General features: G+C 47.3%; 1 protein-coding gene across 2 annotated transcripts in view; it reads left to right on the plus strand.

Moving 5' to 3' along the window:
* DOCK2 (dedicator of cytokinesis 2) overlaps positions 1-23,336 on the plus strand; it is a 374,023-nt gene that overhangs the window by 41,389 nt on the left and 309,298 nt on the right. For both annotated transcript variants that reach the window (XM_081091711.1, XM_081091712.1), the window contains exons 9-17: positions 3,402-3,483; positions 10,025-10,160; positions 12,458-12,533; positions 12,637-12,713; positions 13,261-13,386; positions 14,573-14,697; positions 20,397-20,495; positions 22,165-22,237; positions 22,335-22,438. In XM_081091711.1, the coding sequence (XP_080947837.1) occupies positions 3,402-3,483; positions 10,025-10,160; positions 12,458-12,533; positions 12,637-12,713; positions 13,261-13,386; positions 14,573-14,697; positions 20,397-20,495; positions 22,165-22,237; positions 22,335-22,438 (898 nt within the window). The remainder of the gene's footprint in view (positions 1-3,401; positions 3,484-10,024; positions 10,161-12,457; positions 12,534-12,636; positions 12,714-13,260; positions 13,387-14,572; positions 14,698-20,396; positions 20,496-22,164; positions 22,238-22,334; positions 22,439-23,336) is intronic.

Here is a 23,336-nt window from a genome sequence, read left to right on the forward strand (position 1 = left end):
AAATGCTACCCAGGCTCCAAGAGGCTGTGATCATTACTACTTTAATGAACTGTTCTTGAGAACGAAGGAAATGAGGGAACTTCTAGGTGCCTCAGCTCAAGGTGGGAAAAGCACCTTTGGGAACCTCCAGGGAAAGACTTTGGCCCTCACTTCTGTCCCCCTGGCCTCTGCTTTTGGCTCAGGCCATACTTCCTCCCAGGTGACCACTGACTATGGCCCCCAATCGGGTTAGGGCCAACACATGGTCCTATACTGGAGGTCCTGGCTTATGCATTAGAATAGAGCTGGAGCATGATCTTCTGCTTTTATGGAGAAAATGATGTCTTTCTAGCTTTGACGCCACGACATGAAATGACTGTAGGGCTGGCGAATGTGGGGCTTTAGGAAATGATGGCTCTCTTGGAGACACTTGTGAAACGTGGAGGGGACTGTCCATCTCGGAAGGCTGAGCTGAGGCCTGTATATGACCGCATTCACTTCCATTACTCTGTGCCACTTGGATGAGAATAGGAGGCTCAAGGAAGCCAAGTGACTTTCCCAAAGTCACATGTTCTTATAAGTGGCAGAGCTGGGATTTCTACCCGGGTCCATCTGGCTCCAAAGGCAAGGGGGGTCCCCAATTTAGCTTGTCACCAAGGCACTTTTTCCTAGGAGTAACATCAGACACCTGAATGGTTTTCACTAAGGTGTCATTTATGGTGGAAAGTTATTCTTTATAGCAAACCAAATCCCTAATACTAGAGAGCCAGCCCAGCTCACCGGGCTAGGCCCCAGTGGACACTGCAAACACGTCTTCCTGCTCCCTGAGAACTGCCTTGGAAAGATCTGAGTGGCAGTCTCCTTGCTGCTCCTGTCCGTTGCTCCCAAGGCACCGGTGACAAAGATCCTGAAAGCCCTAACAGGACCCTCCCTGCCTCTAAGAAAACATGAGGACTCGTCATGACTGGATTGGCAAGGGTGCCTGGCCTGCTGGCCCAAGTGATGGATGGCCTGAACCTGTTCTGGGGAGAGAGGCAATGGATCAGCGAGATAGCAGCCCTGTTCCCTGATGTGTCACAGTGATGATGTGCTTGCTGGGGCGTGCCTGAGAGATGTCTCTGAGCATGCAGAGACACAGGGCAGCCTTCAGGGGAGTGAGGGATGGGGAGGAGCAGGACAAAATGGGCAGAAGCAAAAAAGTAGAAAGCAAAGAAAGAAGAGAAGTGGCATGATACAGAAAAATGAGGGGGAACTTGGATGCCTTACTGGTGTCAGACTGCCTCCGCCCTTTCCCTAAGAAACCAATCTCCGCTCTTGCCTGCCCTAATCAGGGTTGACCGACAGTGAGCTGCAGGCTAGTTAAGGCATCCTCAGCGTGGCCCAGATGTGGATTGGGGAGAATTTGGCTGAATTCCAGTGTTGGGATGAGTCATGGTCAGATTCCAGTGGGCGTCTGAAGAAATCTGGTTTGGAAGATTTAAGGTAAATTTTTGTAGGACAAAAAAAAAAAAAAGCAGCTCAGGCATTGGGCCAGTACAAGGCTAATTTCTAGAAAGAGCTTGAGGAGGAGTTGGAATGGTCCTCACCCTTCCTCTGAGGAGGGTGCCACGTGGAGGAGGCCTCACCTGTCTTAGTGCCGGGTAGACCTTCCCAATTTACCCTCAGGTCTTCCTGGGCAAGGATGGATAGACCCCGCTCAGCCCTCTAAATTGCTTTCCTTATTTATGATTCTATTTCCCCTGGAAGAAAATTGTGAGGCCCTGCTGCTTCGACCTAGCAGGGTGGTTCTCGATGGGGCTTGCCACCTGTAATGAAAGGTTCTGGGTGATACCCACGTATTTCACCATGACGGGTCAGAAATAACAAATGGGAAATCGCTTAAAAATTGGGGAGGGGAAATGAAGTCTTCCTGGCTAGTTTGCTGCAAATTTCACTAAAATTTTAAAATGTTACTGAAAAAAAATATAAGGTGCATTTAACTTGATTGAGTTTTAACCATTGGTTAATCCGAAGCTGTGTTCATTTGTCAGCAGTTCCATTTCCCCCTTGAACTTTGCTTGGATTACTCTCATTAATCTTCTAGGGGTGAGTGGGGAGAGAGAAGCCAGAAGTCAGAACAAATCTCTAAAAAGAATGCAACTGCCCTTAACTTTGTTGAATTCTCATTATGTCTTCTTGGGGTGACTTGATTTCTGAGCTTTATTTTGCTTTTTTTAATTCAAGATAATAAGCATTTATTTAGCACCTACTATATACTCCTGGATGTCACAGAAAACCTACTGACTCAACTGGGCAAACTGTACTTGGCTTCTCCTCAGCTAGACTCTCTCTTTTCAGCACAGCTGGACGGACCAGGATAAACTGCACAGGGTGGTGTGTGGCTTGAAGATGTGAAAGGATTAATGATCGTTTGTCAGAACCATATGACTGCCTCTCATAAAACCCTTAAATAAGAATTAGTTAGCCACGGGATCAAGCCAAAATTCTTGAATGGCCTTCAAGGCCTACATGGACTGGCCTCTCTCTCGAATTTCTCTTTCCCTGGGATCTGTTTCTAGATGTATATGTTTCATTCTGCTTCAGGTTGCTTGTACTCATGTTTGCTTTGCTGGAAAAATTTCCCTTTCCCACTCTTTTCTTGACCAACTTTATTTGCATGTCTCATCAAAGACTTCCTTGACCTCTCAAACTAGGCCAGGCTTTCCTGATTCACATTCTCACAGCATCCTGAACAGTTCTCTTAGAACACAATTGCATGTAAATAGCTGTTAGGACCCCATTTAAACAGTTACTTAAGCGTATCTCAGATAATGGCTAAGGCCCTCAGTGGTCCATCACAGTGTGATGTTCCATTCAAGGAAACAGTCCTACATCAAAGGGATAATTTAAAATAACTAAAAACTTTACTCAGTCTTAAAAGGGGAGTGGAATGGAAAGGGTGAATACATTCTTTTTTTTTTGGGGGGGGGATACAATAAAAAAGGACATTTTATTTATTGCAAAGCAGCTCAATTGTGATATTGTGATAAAGCACAGCAGTGAAAACAGCTGAATACATTCGTAATGTCCAGCAAATTGCACTAAAAGAATTTCCCTTTCCTTTCTGCCCCTCAGTAACCCCACAGAAAAGCTGCTGCTCTTCAAAGAATAGTAGGCAGCTGGGCCAGAATTTGCTTAGCATCTGTGGGAGGAAAAGAGGTCGTAAATACACACATCAGTACTTCTCTGTCCCTGCAAGTCTAACGTCTGTCTCCCTGATGGGACCGTCATCTTCTGCAGGGAGGGGCCATGTCTGTCTCCAACACTGCGGTGTCCCCAGCAGCCAGCCTGGTGTGGCGTGCAAAGCAGTGGCTCGGCGAATATTTTGAGGGAATCCGTGTTGAGCCCCTGGCAGTAATGGGTTGCCACTTCTCTTCCCACAGTGAGAACTACCTGGTGCGATGGGGCAGCAAGGGCTTCCCGAAGGAGGTCGAGATGCTCAACAACCTGAAGGTGGTCTTCACGGTGGGTGTGCACTGTTTCTCGTTACATGTTCCACACGCCCAGGGACACGATCTTGGGAATGAGGCTGAGTTGGCCCGGAGGGAGTGTGGCCTCGGTGCAGAGCCGTGTTCCATGCTTTCTGTAGAGCTTCGGAGCTGGGGAAGGGCACGGTGTGCCCCATGGAAGCTGTGGGGACGGTGGATCCTCCCCCGCTCCCTCTCTCGTCCTCCCTCCCGGTCTCTTTCTCACTCAGCTGTACAGAGAGCACATGCAGAGTGCTAGGTGCCATCTGGATGAGCTGGGTACAGCAGCTGTGCTGGCTTTCTGGTTCATTCATGGTTAACCTGAGTTCCTTTCTTTGGCTCCGAACTAAAAACCTTTCTCAAATATATCGAGAAAAAGATAAAGACCTTCCTAGATCATTAACTGGCTTGGTAATCTGGATATTCTGAACATAATGAAGTCATGCATGACTGAAGGTATTACCAGCCATCCTTTTAAAAACCAGTGCTCATGGGGCAAGACATATGTAGAAATGCTGAAATCAGTTGCCATTTGGACGATCTGTTTCTGAGCGTGAACAGGCTGTTTGGCTTTGGAAAGGAGAACCAGTGGGAAGAAGGAGATAAGGGCTATTTCCAGCAGAGTCCCTTCCCTTGTCCTGTTTCCATGAGGTTGTGTCAAGGGTGTGATCTTAAAACACCTAAGGATATCGGTGTTGTCTGAAAGCTCCTTTGAGGCAAAGAACATTTATGACATTTTTCACTATGTTGCCTGTGTTAGCAAGGGAAGCTATAGAGGAGAAGCCAGGGAGGGATTTGGGCGCTGGCCATCCTGATGGGTTTGATCCAGGAATATCGAACATGCTGGATTAACCTACCTGGCTCTACAATAATTTTCCAGTTCCAGCCCATTAAACGTGATGTCTTATGTTATGTCACTATGAGACAGGAGTGCAGCTGATTTATTTTGTTTGTTGTTTCCTAAAAAACAAATGGGCCAGAGGAATAAGATCATAGGTCCTAATTGCTTAGACAAAGTTATAAAAATGTGCCTCAGTCCTGTTTATCTATTATTAGTTCAAAGGAGGAGCCAATTTATTTTCTTGATAAATAGGAGAGTCCCGTGGGGCTTCCTGATTAAACCAGGAGACAGATGTTTCACGAGAGGGAGAGGGACAGGGAATCAATCAGTGGTTCATTTCTCAGAGAACCAACTCATGATGTAAACACTCGGAAAAGGGCATCGGTAAATTTATGTCGCTCAGTATTAGAGCGAATGGGATCCTGCCTTTGTGGGCTTCTGCCTGTAACACCAACTCTTACTCCCACAGCAAATGAACTTGAGGACGTTGGTTGACTGGCTCAAAAGGCTGACACCTCCCTCTCTTGAAATGATGGGAGTCTTCATTTCAGGGCAAGCAAGGTCATAGTGCTCTAGCTTCTTTCTTTTTTTACCCAAGGATATATTTTTCATTGATTTTTTTTTTTTTTGGGGGGGGGAGTGTGGAGGGGAGGGATTAGGGGGAGAGAGAGAAAGAGAGAAACATCGATGTGAGAGAGACGTATCAATTGGTTGCCTCTTGCAGGCACTCCTACTGGAGCTGGGTCTCAAGCCTGCAACCAAGGTACATGCCCTTGACCGGAAATCAAACCCGAGACCCTTGTGCCCTCAGGCTGACACTCTAACTACCAGCCAGGGCTCTAGCTTCTCATTGATTCAAGGGCTATTTAGTGAGTATCCGCTGTGTGTAAGGACTGTGCTAGTTGCTGGGGACCCAGCCCTGAATAAGCTGATAGGCCCCTGCTCTTGTGATGTGATGGGAATAATTCAGAAAATAAGTAAGTAAACAAGCAAGCAAACAAACAAGAGAAATGTCAGAAGCAATCTATGCAATGGAGATAATTCAAACAGGGTGACGTGATGGTGTTTGACTGGGAGTTACTTTCAGTTGGGCATCTAGGTGATGTTTAAGTTAGAGATGAGATAAGACTTGGCAGGCATGTGTCTCACTGGCCTTATTTATCTTGTCCTGGATGTTAGCTCTTTCTAGTTTCCTCTTTGGGGGCAGAGCTTGAGGAGCTGGCACGTGGGTTTGGCTGATGGTGGAATTCCCCTCTGCTTTACAAGCATTTACCTCCCCTCCCCCCGCCCCTTGGCCTCTTAGAAGGAGAAACTGAACCAATAAGACATGTAGGCATAGACCATGAGGTTCCCTAAGACCTTGCCCAGTTTTGGAGTCACTGCTAACACGTAGGAAATAAGACTGAACAATAATTATTAAATCAGGTGACATGATTTTAAGTTTCGTTGCCCTGCTTCAGCTTCCCCGACACATCTGAGTTTTTCAGGCCAAAGTGAAATGATGGGGAGACACCACAGACTGTAACAGTTCTGAGTGAGGGTTGCCCGTTTGTTTACGCGCCCTTAGAGAATAACCTGTGCTCAGGCCTTTTGCTGTGCTTGCATAGCATATCAAGATTCTCTAGTGCCAAGGGTCTCTGATGAGACAGCTCTTAGAAATCTGGGGCCTTCCTTCGTGTGAGTGAAGGGAAGAGGGGGTGGGATGGAGGCTTATCTAGGAACCTTATAGGTTTATCTAGTGCAGTGGTTCTCAACCTTCTGGCCCTTTAAATACAGTTCCTCATGTTGTGACCCAACCATAAAATTATTTTCGTTGCTCCTTCATAACTGTAATGTTGCTACTGTTATGAATCATAATGTAAATATCTGATATTCAGGATGCTCTTAGGTGACCCCTGTGAAAGGGTCGTTTGACCACCAAAGGGGTCGCGGCCCACAGGTTGAGAACCGCTGATCTAGTGCATTAGTTGCCAGAGCTGCCATTACAAAGGACAGACGGGATGGCTTAAATAACAGAAACTTATTTTCTCAGCTCTGGAGGATGGAAGTCCAAGATCAAGATGTCTGCAGGGTTGATTCCTGCGGAGGCCTCTCTCCTTGCTTGCAGATGGCCATCTACTCCCTGTGTCCTAATCTCCTCTTCTTAGAAGGACATATTGGAATAGGGCCCACCCTAATAACCTCAGATTAGCGTAATCATCTCTTTTTTTAAGTACTTATTTCTAAAATTAAATTTATTGGGGTGAATTAATCATCTGTTTCCAAACACAGTCATGTTCTGGGTATTGTGGGCTTAGGACTCCAACATATAAAATGGGGGAGGGGGTAATAATTTAGCCCTAACATCAAGGAAGAAACCGTTCAGGTGCCGGGGCCTCTGTAGCTCTGAAAGATACCGATTCAAAGCTTTGAAAAATCACAGTGGAAGAAGAGAAGTAATTAGGAATGAAGGTCATTATAAATGAAGCAAGACTTGAGCCTTTGAGGATGGAAAGGCTTTAGCTCTATAGAGGAATAAGCTGTAAGCATTTGAGGCGGTGGTGGGGACGGCTTAGGAAGAAAGACCCAGGGTTGAAAACAAGCATTGTGTGTTTGTGGAGCAATAAAGAAATCTTTGTGACAAAAATAGAGCACTTACCTGCAGAGAATAGTGGGGAATCGGTTGGGTAGACCGGCTGGAAACATATTATGTCTAGGACTTTTCGTGTCAGCCAGGGAAGATTAGCTCTAATAGGGTAGGACCTAGGGAACTGTTAACAGAGTTGAGGGGAGAGAAATGAAATAATAAATGTGGCTTCTAAATCTGGGCTTGTAGGGGATTTCAGGGTGGACTGGAGAAAGGGGTCAGGCAGGCCAGGGAAGAGGCTGTCCAACCATCTGTACATGAGATAATTGGGATCTCAACCTCAGTCACCTATGGGGCAAGGCAGGGAATGCAAATGAGTGTAGGGTCATCCTCCGGCTGAAAGCCTCCTCCTTCCCTCTTTCCCTCCCTCCCTGCCCAGCCTGGAGGCTTTGGGGAATGAGAAAGCAGATGTCCATGCCTCCAGCTGGTGCAAGAACAGCCCCTGTATAGGTCAGCTTTCTGCGAAGAAACTGAACCAATAGGACATATGTGGGCAGATAGATGCATTTTAAGGATTTGGCTCACCCCATTATGGGGGCTGGCAAATTTGAAATCTGCAAGTCTGGCCAGCTGGCTGGAAACTCAGGCAGGATTTCTACTTCTCTGGGAAACCTCAGTTGTTGTTCTTAAGGGCTTCAACTGATTAGATGAGACCCAAGTACATTATGGAAGGTAATCTTTGTTACCTAAAGTCAACTGTTGGTAGCAGCTAAAGAGACGTACAAAATGCTGTCACAGTCAATGTCTACACTAGCGTTTGTGCCGGGGTCCAACCCCAGCAGGTCCAGGGGTTCCCAAAGGCGTAGACGGAGTCGGCAAAGAAGGAATGACACGGAGACAGTGTTCAGTTGATCAGCAGCCTAGCCAGGATCTCCAGCAAAGTTCTGGTCTGGATCTCCAGCGAAGTTCTGTTTAGGATCTCCAGCCAGGTTCTGTGTCCATGGTCTCTTGCTAGGTTCTCCAGGTTCTCCAGCCAGGTTCTGTAGCCATGTTCCCTCGCTAGGTTCTCCAGCCAGGTTCTGTCCAGGTTCTCCAGCCAGGTTCAGTCACCAGGTTCTAGTCAGGTTCTCTTGCCAATTTCTGTAGTCAGGTTCAGTCCAGGATCTTTTGCCATGTTCTCTCGCTAGTTTCTGTCTCTAGGTTCTGAGGCCAGTTTCTGTCCAGGATCTTTTGCCATGTTCTCTCCAGCGAAGTTCTTCTGTCTCTAGAGAACGTTCTGTGTAGGTTCTGTGCCTCCTGGTTCCGTCTTCTTAGTTCTGTCTTCTTACATCTGTATTTATACCAGTTGATTCCAATCCTATCAATCTCTATTCCAAGGGTTAGGGCGTTTCTTATCTCCATTCCAGGGAGTAAAGATTATGTAGCTTAAGCATGATTGTTCGTAGTTAAAGTGATTAATTACCCGCCTGGCACTAGTTGAGAGGTTTTCTTCCCTCCCTAACTTCAGGGGAAAATCCCTACCTGGGGAAACAACCTTTCTCAGAGACCTTGGTTAAAACACATAGTGCCAAGAAGGTGAACAAACATGTTAAGAACAGTATGCCATATATGCCAGGTCCCTTGAGACAGCAAGCATGGACCGGCTCCTGGCACGTTTGACCTGGCAACTAGGCACCATAGCCTAGCCAAGTGGATGCATTACATTAACCATCACGGCCTCCAAGCAGAAAGGGGTGGACCACGTTGGGGCCATATCCTGTTCCCAGAGACTTTGTACCCTCCCTCATTTTCCTCCTACACCAGCCACAGTGAGAGGCTGGGGATGGCTGCTTTGCCCGAGCCCTGGCTCCGATGTGAGTTGGCAGGCTATACCGTATGCCTGCATGTGGCTTAGCTTGGAGGACAAGCAGCTATTTCCTAGTTAGGCCTTGCCCAGGGTTCTCTGCTCTGATGCCCACAACATCCCTTGATGTTCCTTCTCCAGCTGACTCCAGCTGGAAGGGGGTCCCAGGATCACTGGAGCTTTTAGTTTTGAGCCCATCAGTCAGATGCTGAGGTGGTCCAGGTTGGGTTTCCTCTTGCATGCCAGTCTGATGGTGAGAAGATGTATTGTGGAAGTTAGGCTTATGGACTTTTAAGTCAGAGTGATTGGACAGTGTCTCCAAGGACTAAGGGTATGACCTTGGGGAAGTTCCTTATCTTCTTTGTGTCTCGGTTTCCCCAACTATAAAATTGAAGTACAATAATAGCATCTACTTCTGAAAATTGTCAAGGATCAGTTAAGAGGATGACATGCGACATTTAGCACGTACATGCGACACTGGTGTGGGTGATTTGGTCTCCTTCTTCTGGACACCGAGTGAGTGCACGTCCCTGTCCCCCTTGAAGGTGGCGTGCTCACACACCTCGCTTTCGCCAATGAAATGAAGGCTGAAGTGGTGTGCATCTGTCCTGGTGGAAGCCTTAAGTGCCAGTACGTGATTTGCCATGTTTCCTTCCCTCTGCTGAGGGGTGGGAGCACCTTTGTGATGAGGTCATCCATCAGCCAGGGGCCCAGAGTGAAGAAGTGAATGGAGTGGAGACCCGCCCATCTGCAGTGGACCTATTGCTGGAGCCAGAAGGAAACTTCTGTTGTGTTATAAGCTCTGAGATATTGAGGTTGTTTAGTGTCACGACAACCCAACCCTGAGTGATATATACATTAGGTGTCAGGAAATGGGAACTTAGGGTTTCTCCCTCTTCTTTTTGCCTTTTTCTTGAGAGGTGCTTAGCTATGATGAAATGGATAGAGTCATTTGTAGCAAATGCTGTTTTGGGGGGCCACCAGCTAGGATACAGGGAATTCTACCTGTATAGCCAATATTATACCTCTAGATTTCTCTTTCTGTCAGATTGAGGTGGACTGGGCACCTGAGTTCTGTCACCCAGTTTCCTTCCCAACACTCACCTTTCTCATCTGTGAAATGGATGTGCTAGCTTGGTTTTCTGCCTTTAGCAGCACCAGTTGTATGATTATTCCATGAATACTAAGTGCTAAACTCGTCCTCAAGGACTTACTGTTACTTGGTTTCCCTTTCTCCTTTTTCCCATTAGGCCCATGATGTGTAATTGTTCTCATTTCCTGCCCCACAGGATCTTGGAAACAAAGACCTCAACAGAGATAAAATTTACTTGATTTGTCAAATAGTCCGAGTTGGGAAGATGGATCTGAAGGACACTAATACGAAGAAGTGCACACAGGGACTGAGGCGGCCCTTTGGGGTGGCAGGTAATGACACACGACACGCCATTCACTCTCACTGGAGTGCACATTGTATGTGGCTGTGTTTTAGGGGGATTCTCTTCCCTTTCCTCCTTGACCTCTCCCCACCCCGCCCGAAAAAAATGTTATGCCAGACAGCCCCTCATACTTACATTTCTGGTGGCTAAATAAAAAGCATTAGTGGCTAAGTCCAGGTTTATGATGCAGGCAATGATAATGGGATCCTCGTGTCTGGAGCAGGGCGCAGTCTGAGCAGTGGGCACCGGGGCTCCCCAGCAAAGAGAAAAAGGAAGAACACCACGGGTGGGATCTAATGATAAAGAGCAAATCATTGAAAAAACAACAACTCAGGATGGGAAATGCAGTTACAAGGAGTGAATCACCCACCACCTGTGTGATTGCAGGTGGGAGTGGATGATTGGAGAGTCCGTGTGGCCCCGGAGGCTGCCGAGAACAAGGTCCCTTTCCCACCATCCCCAGCCTTTGCTCTCTCGGGTCCCAGACTTCAGTATTCTTGTCCCACTTGTGTGGTTTTTGTTATATTTGACTATCACTTGTACTATTATTTACCTAACGTATTTTCTTTTAATTAGCCCACTTTATTATAACTAAAGCATATTTTTTTCTTAAAAGGCAATTTAAATACCTGTGGAAACAGTAATTGGATATGCCATTTCTTTTGATTAGAATATAAATTTCTAATTATGTACCATTTATAATCTCTGTGTACCACATTAAAACCCAGGGTTTCTGGTTCCTCATTTCCAAATACTCTGATCTTCAGTAATCACAAACCAGCTGGCTCTCAACTTGTCCCCTACACTGCTTATAGAGTGGTGGAGTGGAACAAGTTAGCCTATTCTAAGCTGTTTTTTTTTTTTTAACCTGGCAGTGTTGCTAGCTAACTAGTTGATTTTGGGCAAGCATTTTCCTCTTAGTTTCATCATCTGAAAAACGAGAGACATGGATCTGGTTGGTGCATGATCTGCTTTAAAATGCTCTGATTTTATGTGAGGGGGTGAGGGAAGGCCCCTCACCCCTGACATCACAGTGTTCCTGCTAAGGCATGAGGGACCTTCCACCTCACCTCAAAATGTGCCTTTGCCCTCTGCTGTGGCCTGACCACTCTTTCAGTTTCAGGTGACAACATTCTGGTGTAACTGAAAGGTTCAGAGATAGATTGCTTCAGGCATAGCTGGATCCAGGAACTCAAATGAACTGACATCTCTCTATCTCTTGGCTCCCATGTCCTCTTATTCTGAAGATGGCTTTCCAATTATTTTCCAAAATGTTGGCTAGTGTTCCAAGCTTGCATCCTACCAGCTTAGCAATCCAGGGGCAAGAGGCACCTCTTCCCTATTAGTTTCAGCAGAAATCCCTGGAGCTTAAACACAGTCATCTGGTCATCCCCAGAGTATCTACCCTGACCAGGGGTGTGTGGTCCTCTGATCGCCCAGGTCATATGAACAAATCTGGAGCCAGAGGGAGATTGCTCCACCCAAACCCTGCTCACGGAGAATGGACCATGGGGGTGTATTAATCAGAGAGAGTAAATGTTGGCCAGGTTCAAATAACACTTCCCTGCCTTTTCTTGGCTCCTTAACTCACCTCTTGAGCTAGATTTAGTCACTGATTAATTATTACTTAAGAAATTTTAGGGGCTCCCTGCCCAGGGCCTGCTGTGTTGGGGGTATGTCATGTTACTAGGATTTTCGCTCTACCTGACCAGCTTTTTTTAGTGCCTTCTCTCACCCCCATCACTTCTATGTCCCTGCTCCAATGCCGGAGCTCTTCACCTTGGTTTTGTAGACCTTTAGTGACTGAGTTAAGAAGTTTCTGAGGATCCAGGACCCCTCTGGAATCACAGGGTTCAGAGCTCCGACAGTTATGTGTCTGTGCTGTGAGCATGTTTATGAAAAGAGGGTGAATAGATCTCATTTGATTCTCAGATCCCATAGCGAGTCACCACTCTCAGGTTTTGTAGGCACAGTAGACGTGCAATACATACACGTCAAATCCAAAACCAAGTGCTTCATTCCACAGTCACTACCCCGACCCTTTCTTCTTGGCTCTGCTAACCCACGTTCTCCCGGATGGTTCCCTGGCTTGCTGATGCCCAGCCCCCTTTGCCCAGAGGTTGGCCAGGTGCTACATGTTATGAGCATGTCTGTGTATTGTCCGATGCTGGCTTGCCCTCTTAGACTTTCCTGCCCCAGCCTTCTTCTGCCCTACAGTCTCGTCCAATTGTCATCCCTTCCTGGGTGCAGGAGGACTTACACTGTTCATTTCTCTTCTTTTTCTAGTTATGGATATAACAGACATCGTCAAGGGGAAAGCAGAAAGTGACGAAGAAAAGCAGCACTTCATTCCTTTCCACCCGTGAGAGATTTCCCACTTCTCTCCATTCCATTAAGCCACACCCTTTCGCATCAGGGACTGCACGAGGGCCTCCTGTGAGTGTGTGTGCTCTTTTCCTTTGCAGGGTGACAGCAGAGAATGACTTCCTGCACAGTCTGTTGGGCAAAGTCACGACCTGCAAGGGAGACAGCGGAGGGCAAGGTACAGTGCCAATTTGCCAAGTGGACTGGGCCTGACTCCGGCTTGGGAGCCTCTGATGCTTCAACAAACAGGTCAAAACTCTGAGCCTTGGGAAAGACAGCCTTCCTTCCAGACACACCATTGCGAAGAATGGGGGCGTGTGACCCACAGAGGTGGGAACCACATCTCCTGAAGCTGGGAGCCATGTCCCAGTGCCCATAGGAAGAGAGGGACTCCTATGTCCTGGCTACCTCCTATATGTCAGGCACTTGAACATGTTTCCTTATTTTATCTAGCCCTTCCCACAGTTCTGTGAGGAAGACGGTATCATGTCCTTTATGAAGACTGGGCTTAGAGAAGGTGGGGCCATTTGACAGGCATTGATGTTGCTAGAAGTAACCGGTGGGATTCAGACCTAGAGATGCCTGGTTCCTGATGTCTGCTTCCAGATGCTTGCTTCCAGTGTTCTCTTTCAGAAGGAGACCCAGGGAGAGCTGGGGGGGGGGGGGGGGCGGAGAGGGTGAGACTGAGAGAACACCTTGAAGAAATTGGCTCTTCATCCTTCCAGGCCTCTGGGTGACCATGAAGATGCTCGTGGGGGACATAATTCAGATCCGCAAGGACTACCCCCACCTGGTGGACAGGACGACCGTGGTGGCCAGGAAGCTGGGCTTCCCCGAGATCATCATGCCAGGTCTGGCCTTTCCCCGGGGTGGGTGGGGGTCCGGCTGGTTGAATCCTTTCTTTTTACAAAATCAACTCCTTCCTTTTCTACTGCTTTTTTCTAAATTTTCCTGAAGGCCACCACTGAAAACAATTTTTGTATCTACAGAAGTCTACGCATTCACTTACTAAACACAAACACATACATATACACATGCACTTTCTCCCCACAAGTGGGGCTGTCCTTTATATGCTTTATACGCCATTACTTCATATTCTTTATATATAAAGTTACTTGCTTCACCGCTTAACTATTTAGCATGGACATCTTTTCTATTTTACTACATATAGAATAAGTCCATTCTTTTGGGGAGAATATTCATTCCCTTCAAATTTTAAACTATTTTTTTATTACCAAAGGACTTCATGCCTGTTGTAAAATGTTCAAATAGCTTTAAAAGGTATAAAGTGAAACATTAAAAGCTCCCTCAAATCTTTGTCTCCAGAAGTAACCACTACTATGAAAATTTTCCCAATGTGTCTGTCATAAAAGGAAGATAACTGAGGTTACATGAGAGTCTTTGGAAAGTTCCCTTTTTGTCCTAAACCTTGTGTCCACGACTGTTCTCATTGACTTCCCCCCTACCTTTCATAGCCACTGGGGCCTGTATTGTCATTCCTTCATGCCTGCTTTACCTGAGACCTCAGTTTCTTGTGATTCCCCTTCAATTATTCTTGCCCCCATCCCCGAAGACCCTTTGCTCCTCATCCCTGACCCTGGGTTCCTTGGGCACACGAGCAATCCTCCGCTTCCACAGTGTAAAAGATCAGTGAGTGTCCACGGTAGCTACTAATGGGCCTGGATCAGTTCAATTGGAGCTTTCCTTTGCCTTCCCAGAAGGTGTCACTAGAGGATGAAAATTAAATGATTTCAATGGAGAGAAATACATGGCCAGTTTTGACGATCCTACCCCCCCCACCCCCCCCCACACACACACTTTGCAACTGATTTCCTAGTGTTCCTCCATCCCCTTGTTACCTATTGCTCCCACCTCCTCGATGAGGTAAAATGCCTTTCCAAGCAGTTCTGATTTTAATTTCATTAATGGACATGAAGGCGGGGCACTTTCGCTCACTCCCCCTGTTCTCCTCTCTAATCAGCAGCCCTCCAGCTGCACAGACTCCAACTCTTGTCTCTCTCTCTCCCTCTGCCTCAGGGGATGTCAGAAACGACATCTACATCACTCTCCTACAAGGCGACTTTGACAAGTACAACAAGACCACACAGAGGAACATGGAAGTGATCATGTGTGTGTGCGCGGAGGATGGCAAAACGTTGTCTGTAAGGACTCCTGCTGTCGCTCTGGGTGACAAGGCCCCCTTTGGGGGCCTCTGCTAGTAAAGATTTGCATTTCCCACCCCTGATTCTGCTCTCTAAATGCCAGCTGCCTTCAGGATGGTGTTGAGTAATGTGACCTACACCTTAGAGCTCGGTTAGCACAGTAGCCCATCATAAGACCTGGTGTTGTTATTTCTTTACACCAAAGCAGCTCTTCAATGCCTGTTCCTCTCCTTTCATGACTGCTAGTTCTTTCTTTTTCTTTTTGCTTGGCCTCACTCCATAGGTTAGCCCTTGCAGTTAAAATGTTGTTCTCATTGAAACATGAGCTGGTTTATTCAGGCAAAATTCATGGCAAAAAAAAAAAAAAAAATCAATACAGAGCCTTAGGCTGGTGGAGACTCAGGATGTGCTCAACACAGACAACCCAACACTTGCTCTAAATTCCCAGCGCTCAGCCAGATTCTGGTGGAAAGCCTCATTAGTAAATTGGTCTCCAGAGGGCTGGCCGAGTGTATGCAAGAATGCAAAGCACGTTGCTATAAATATTTAGACAGCATATGTCCTCTACAATATTTGTCATGTGTGTTTACATCTATTTACTTACATTTCCTCTAAGGTTGTCAGCAGCTGTGACCGGTGTGTGGGAGGGTCTTGCGTCTCAATTTCTCCTTTCGGAACACTTCGCTGAAAATAAAATTGCTCTCAGCGGAAGTGGCAGCATGGGCAAATGCTCCTCTCAGGCCGCAGTAGGTGATCAGACAGCACAGTGGGATGTGGTGCGAGTGTCGATAAGTCATCTGCTCTCGCCTGGGCCCTGAGCTCAGGCAGATCTTGCCTTCCTCTACCTAAGAGTAACTAGCATTACAGAGCCATTGCAACGTGCCAGTTACCCCGGTAAGCATGATGCATTGCCGTCATTACCCCATCTTTACAGAGCGGGAAACTAAACAGCTCTCCCAAGGTCATGAGGTGAGTTTGAGGCAGAGGGGGATTTTGATTCATTCCAGGTTTCTGGCCCTCTTAAACACTTCACTGTGACGTCTAGCCATATAAAAAATTACCCAAGTCATTTCTCATTTTAACATGAGGCTAGTAACTAATTCTACCAAAATCTATTTTAACTTTAAGGAAATCCCCACAATTGCATTTTTGTTCATAAAGACTGGCTCTGTTAATTAATATTTAATTGAGCAAAATACAGGCATTTAACTCATTTTATTTTTTTGGATTCTGAAACTTTGCTGAAAAATAAAGTAAGTGAGAGACATGTTGCCGAAAGGAACATAAAGGAAGAGTGGAAGGTTTTTATGTGAAAGGGAATTTGCATTTCCCTGAACGTACAGACCACTGCTTTGAAGTTATTTTTACCCAGCTACCTGTTGGGGAACTTTTTAACCTCGGCTTCAGTTTTTAAACCATTGATACCCTTGCCGCCAATCCTGCCAAATGACAAATTAGAAGAAGCAGTTAACAGAAAAGCAGGTGTCTTACCTTGTTTCTGAACCATTCTTGCTTCCATCTCTGCTACCTTTTCAAGTCATACCCCACCAGGCGGCATAGACGCATTTCTCACAGATGAATATGGGAGCACGCATGCTGGGGCTGAGGTGGAGAGGCAGCTGTGGGTTGTGGTGATAATTTGCAGTTTCATCTACCAGGGGAGTTATGGGGGAGTTCAGTTGACTGACTATTGAAAATTACTATGGAAGCCTGTGGGAGGCTTGCCTTTCTCTCTTTGCAGAAATAAATATGACTGCCTAATGAAGTGCCAGGCGGCTCACTCAAACACTCCTGTCTGACGCTGGTGGGCTCCTGTGGGAACGGGCCCCCTTAGGGATATCGACTTCTCCTCCTGCTCCAGGGGCACCAGGCCCTTGGCGGAGCGGGGCCAGAGGACAGTGGGGTACATTGGTCATTGGCTCACTTTGGGGTCTCAACGACCTCGCTCAGAAAGGGCCCTAGGAGAGAAGCTAATGAGGTGAGCTCTGGGCTCAAACATTCAGAGTTCAGATCCAAGCCTCTCCTGTCAGCTGTGTGATCTTGGGCAGGTTTATTTGTCTATAAAAGAGGAATAATAATCCTTCTCGTCAGATTTCAGGTTAAACAAAATGGTACGTGTAAGGTACCTGGTATGCAGCACTCGGTAGCAGAAAGGAAAACATTAAGAGAAGGCAGACCTGCTACAGGGTGAAGCCCTGGGCATGAATCCAGGGGTTCAAGTGGGCAATCCAATGTGGATGCCTGAAGCAAGTCTAAGGAGAATCAGAAAAAGGCTCAGATGCCAGGTTGAGAAACCTCTGCCCTTCTGACCAGCTTAAGGTGGGAGGTAGGGCAAGGGGGGCAGTGTGGTGTCGTGGTTAAGACTATGCCTTCTGGGGCCAGGTAGCCAGGCTCAAAGTCCAGCTCAGCTCAGAGTAGCAGGATGACCTTGAACAAGTTACATGATCTCTCTGTACCTAAGATTCTCTGCCTGCAAATGAGGCCAGCAGTGGCACCTTATTCTTGTGACTATCAAGTGAGGTAATCTACATAATAGGTGTTCATTACCGTTGGCCATCTTTCCTGGAAAGGTAGAGCGATCTGATCTGCAGGCTTCACTCCCACCTGGTGGATGCTCATAGGCATCTCCCCGTGAGGTGGCTTCGTAGGTGTGGCACACTTTCTGGCGTGTTCCCATCCATGGTGACATTTGTTCCTCAGGTGATTCCTGCAAGGTAAATAGGGCCTGTGTTATGAGCCTGAGATCCCTCCTGCTGAAGTGTGCCTGCCAAGGCCAACTCAGCCTTAAAGCCTCCAGCTTCCTGATTCCTGCTCAGATGTGCTCAGCTGACAGAGTCAGCAGAGCCTCCTGACTGTTAGCTGGGGTCCCGGGGGTAGGCAACGGGGAAAATTATTGAACAGGCTTACTTGAGAGATATACAAATCTATATTTTCCCTAAAACTGGGCTCAGTCCCGATCACGATGCTCTCTAGACACATTTGGCAATGTCCAATTTATCTCTGAAGGGTTGAGGGTCTTAGGCCTTTCTCAGAAGAATACTGAGACTTTTGTCCAGCCTTAGGCAATCAAAAGTTTTCATCATCTGAGGCACTGGCTGGGTAGCTCAGCTGTTTAGAATGTTGGCTGCGGGTTAGATCCCAGTCAGGACACATACAAGAATCAACCAATGAATGTATAAGTAAGTAGTACAACAAAGCAATCTCTCTCTCTCTCTTCCTCTCTCTCTCTCTAAAAAAATCAATACATAAAATTTAAAAAAAATTTTTTTTCATCATCAGGACAGTTTTGTGGGATTCCATTGCCTGCCATACAGCAATTCTACTTTCACCAGAGATAGATGTGTATCTTTAGATTTTATGAGCTAGATGGAATTCACTGGAGCTACAGAAACTCGAAGCCCATAAATGTCACCAAATATAAATCTTGGGTGGCTGGAAAGCATCTGGTTTGTTCTAGAAGGAACACTGGACAAAGAGTAGAGGGTCTGAGATGTAGTCCAGCTCTGCTACTTGTGGGCAAGTGACTTAACCTCTCAGGGCTTTAGTTTATTCAGTTGTGAAATGGGGATAATGATGGTAATCATCAGAGGTGGTTATGAAGATGAAAATAAGTGCGGTCAGGTATGGAAAGGACTTAGCACAATGCTAGACAAAATGCACTCTTTGAAGGGTTAGAAAGAGCTTGGAAGCATGTTTTTAGTTTATTGCCCCGATAATTTCTGAAAGGCTTCCTCCCTGTGAGAAGTAGAAGAGATGTGTGTCTTTCTTTATTTCCAGTTCTCTGGTTCTCCTTGTGATTTATTTATTTATTTATTTATTTATTTATTTATTTATTTATTCATTATTTATTTATTGTTAATCCTCACCTGAGGATATTTTTCCACTGATTTTAGAGAGAGTGGAAGGGAAGGGGAGAGACACACAGAGAGAAACATCGATGTGACAGAGACACATTGATTGGGTTGCCTTCAGCATTTGCCCTGACCAAGGCCTGGGATCGAGCCTGCAACCAAGGTATGTGCCCTCGATCAGAACTGAATCCAGGATCCTTCTGTCCTCGGGCCGACACTCTATCCATGGAGCCAAACCTTCTAGGCTCTTGTTTTTGTCTTTAGAGACCAGTTTTGAAAGGACACTATATCCTTACTTTGAAATAGACTCAGTTTGGCTGCAAGTACAACCCGTCAATATTAAACTGAGCTCCTCCTTTCCCTGTGGCTCAGAAGTAAAGTGGGCGCTCTGCCACAAGAGGGGCGGGGTTCTCCTTCCCACAGATGAACTTGTTCACCAGGGGTCCCAGGGCCCACACGCGGCCAGGTGGGTCATTCAGTCCTGGGAGGCGGGTTTGGTGCCAAGGATCTATTGGAGAATCTGGTGAGAGGCCTGGACTCTCTGACGATACAAATGCCCAGAGGCACATGGTTTTGCAATTTGGGGGTTTGGAGCTGCAAACCCAATCCTCACATCCCTGAGTCTCTATAGACTCGAGGTTAAAATCTGCTGCTCTTGTATAAGAACCCCACTTAGGCCCCTTCTGGGTGATCCTGGCTCAGATCTGTTTGGTGGCCAAATAAGTAGAATGAACAGAGAGAGAGAATCAGGGGTTGGAATACTCCATAAAGAGGTAATTCCTGTTGCCCTTGTTGGTTTGGCTCAGGTTTTATTCTGGTTAAGGGCATGTACCTCGGTTGCAGGTTCGGCCCCGAGCCGCGGTTGGGGCATGTGCAGGAGGAAACTAGTTGATGTTCTCTCTCACATCTATGTTTCTCTCTCTCCCCCTCCTCCCTCCCTTCTACTTTCTCTCTAAAGATCAATGATATCCTTGAGTGAGAATTTTTTTTTAAAAAGGATAGGTGATCCCTGTTACTTGGAGGTGACTTTATGGCAAGGAATAAATAGCCTACACAGGTATGCTTGCTCTGTCCTCACTCTGCTCAGAACATCCTTGTGCATTTCTGCTCAGAGCCTAGGAATTTTTCTTCAAGATCCTTCCTGAGTCCTCAGCTGGAACTCAAATGCCTCTTCTCTGTGCAAATACATGTGTCTGTCATCACATTGCATTGCTTAGTGATATGTCCGCCCATCTAATGATCCCTCCATTGAACAGAACCCTCATGTCAGCTTTAATATCTTATTCCCATAACCCAGAGCTCAGGAGGGGCCTGGTACCTGGAAGATGCTTCCTAACCATGGGCTGCCTCAGCCCCCTATGCCTCTGTCTGTCTGAAGCCTGAGCTCCTCCCTCCCCCTTCCCAGCTCCCGTAGGCACTTTGGTGTGATAGCATCAGAAATCCATCAGCACAGCGACTGCCTGACTAATGGGAGCCTGTTTGTAAACTTTGTGCACAGTCAGACTCAGGAAGCAAATAGGATTAATCAGACTGGCAGTGAGCAGGGACTCTGGGACCGGTCACCATTTGCAGTAGGGCCGCTGCGTCCGCCCTGGCGCGCTCCTGCGGTCTCCAGAATGCAAGTAATAGGATTTCTGCAGTTAAGCAGCTGTCACCCTCGGGCCTGGGGACATGCATATACATCTGTAATGTAGAAGGCCATGTGGGTACCTGGTAGGAGGGCTGGGAGAAGCAGGGTTTTCCCAGGTCCTAAGGCCAGCCTCGGCCTTGGGACCAAAATTACCCAAGCCCAGAAAAGGGCACTTCTGTAGAATTCTCTCTCTCTCTGTTTTCCCCCTCTTCGGTCAGAATGCAATCTGCGTGGGAGCAGGGGACAAGCCTATGAGTGAATATCGGTCCGTAGTGTACTATCAAGTCAAACAGCCACGGTGGATGGAAACAGTCAAGGTAATAATAATAATACATTATAATAATAGCAGCAAATACGTACCTGGGGCTCAGAGGCACCTCCCTGGGACCTGGAGCAATACCCCACAGGTGTCCGTGGCGCACCGGGCTGTGGAAATGGCGGGCCCGTGGGTGAGCACTCTGGTTCTCTTGCTCTCTCTCCGCGGGCCGAGGGCGTGGCCACCGTGCAGTTGTCAGATGGTCCTTTCGTGGGTGGTACCCAGCCCACCAAGCTGTGTCGGGACATGAGCAGTGAGGAGTGACAGAGCTTGTGAGGCTACACAAGACCACGTAACACCTGAACGATAACCTGCTGGGAGGGGCCTCAGAGGGAAGCGGCATTAATCACAGATATTCGCATTCCTAGATTGTCACACTGAGCAGAAGGGAAAGCCAAGCACTGGAGGAAGAGTTGGGAATTCATTCAGAGAACAGGGAAGCCTGGGCCCAGCTTCAAATAGCTCTGCCTGTAATGAGCACCAGGTTTGACTTCCCCTGTGCTCTGAACCCAAACTCAGACGTTCACATGACTCAAGTTTCAGAGGTAGCTACGCAGACCCTGAGGTCCTTGCCTGGTCACCTGTATTCCTGTTCCCCTCAGTGGGTCTCCCTGTACTCACTTTCTTAAAAATGATGACCTGCCCAGCTTTGGGGTCACAAGCTATCGAACCAGGGCGGGGGGTGTCCTCTTCTCTGTGTTCTCTTGCACCCCAGTTATACCTCCTTGTTGGTCCTTGTAAACTTTGTGCACAGTCAGACACCCCCCTGGTTCAATAGCTTTTGACCCCAAAGCTGGGCAGGTCATCTGGTATAACTAGGCGCCGCCCCATGGGGGCCACAGGCTCTTTGAATTGCAGGGACTTAAACGAGCACAGCCAGGGCCTCACATGATTGTAGCTTATAGTAACCACTCAGCGTGCAGGAGAGAATGGAGTGGATTGCAGCTGCCCATGAGGCCCTCAGGTCTTGTGTCCTGTCTGAAACACCCAAATGGGGACCTCTGCAGGCTCCATGTTCATTTTCTGGAGCAGAAAGCGCCCCAAAGTATGCATCTGTTTGGGTTTTAATAGTCTTCTGTACAATGTAAACGTGCCCCTTTTTAAACACCAAAGTGGTTTCTCACAGCTCGCTGAGCTTCTCTGCCGAGGCCTGAATTGCACATTACAGAGAGAGCTGTAGGCTTTGTGGGAGATTTACTCAAATGTTATTGGATTCCAGCATTTTTATTAATTTTCATAAATGGGGGTCCTCAAGCATACCCCCTAACGACTATTGCTAATTTGCTAAGCCCTGCTGCCATTGCCCAAACTCCAGTGGTGAGCCAGGAAAGTGTGTGGTGTGCAGTTTGCAGCACATCAAACCCTGGGCTGAAGTTATGTGACTTTTATATCAATTTGGGGAGATTCATTTCCCCTCACTATAATTTACAGATCTCTTTTCATTGGCTGGGATTGCAATTTGCCAAATGGATTACATTTGGTACTTTATTTTCTCTTCATAGCTAGTCCTTACGTAATTTATTTACGGTTCATCAGGCTTGATGGGTGGGTGGTAATAAATCAACATGCAGGGCTCTCCAGTAAATGGCCAGGCTGCCCTTTGGGGGTTGGGGGAGTGGGGAGGGCCGTGTAACGCATGGTCTCCTGAGCTCTGGTTTCTGCCTGTGGAGGTGGCTGTCCCCATCGAAGACATGCAGAGGATCCATCTGCGATTCATGTTTCGACATCGGTCATCTCTGGAATGTGAGTACCAACCAAGTGGCATCTGGGGCGAGAGGAGGGGGATAGCCGGGTGGCCCATGTGTCCTCCTCGTCCCTGACCTCACAATGCCACTTCCAGCTAAAGATAAAGGAGAAAAGAACTTCGCCATGTCCTACGTGAAGCTGATGAAGGAAGATGGGACCACTCTGCAGGACGGATACCATGACCTGGTTGTCCTAAAGGTACAGTGAGTTGGAACCCACTCTGCAGTGAGGGGCCTGCAGGAAGCAAAGAGGACAAGGTGGGATGGATTCGTGGTTAACTACAGGGACCCCAGGAGCACACACACCACGGCTTACCAGCTGTGTGGCCTTGTACAGAGGCTAACTTCTCTGGGCCTCTGTTTCCTCATGTATGAGCCCTCAGTGAATAACTGAGAGGTGTACATGAAACAGTTTATAGAAATATGACAATGGTGGGTACATGGAACACTCAATATATGCAAAATGTGGGCTCTGAAAGGACCTGTGGGATGTGTAGACATTGGACAGATGCCTCCCTGGAGCTAGTTGGGGAATAGTAGGATTTGGGGTCCCGATCCCGCTGCTGACCAAATCTGAACTCATCTCACATGTCTCCCTGAGTGTCAGGTTCCTTTTCTTCGGTGGTGATGGTGATATTTGTGATGAGTCCGTGAGATGACCCTTGTGAAAGGGCGTGTGTGAAGGGTACAGATGTCAGCCATTGTTGCGTTTGCATCGCGAGACTTAGGCGGTTTTGGAGAAGTGGGAGGCATTGCCTTGATTGTATTGCATGCTTCCCTGTGACCCCTGTGACAGCTGGTGCCTCTGCCTGCTAGCTCCTGGCTGTAGGCAACGTTGTGGCTGCGAAACAGCAAGGCCAGGAGGTGGGCATAGGCATCAGACCCTTGCGCTTGGCTTTCTCAACGTTGGAGGCTGACTTTGCTCTTTTGTCTGAGGTCCGCATGGCAAATACAGCTTCATCAAGGCTTTATGACATGATCCTCTTCTCTGAGTCTCTCTGACTTTTCCCAAAAAACGACCCCACTCCTTCTGTGCAGCCTCTGCATTGTCATCTGGGTCATATCAAGGTAGCTCTTGGCATAAAAGCCATTCTTTC

This window comes from Myotis nattereri (assembly GCF_964212035.1).
Source record: "Myotis nattereri genome assembly, chromosome: 5".
Lineage (NCBI taxonomy): Eukaryota > Metazoa > Chordata > Mammalia > Chiroptera > Vespertilionidae > Myotis > Myotis nattereri.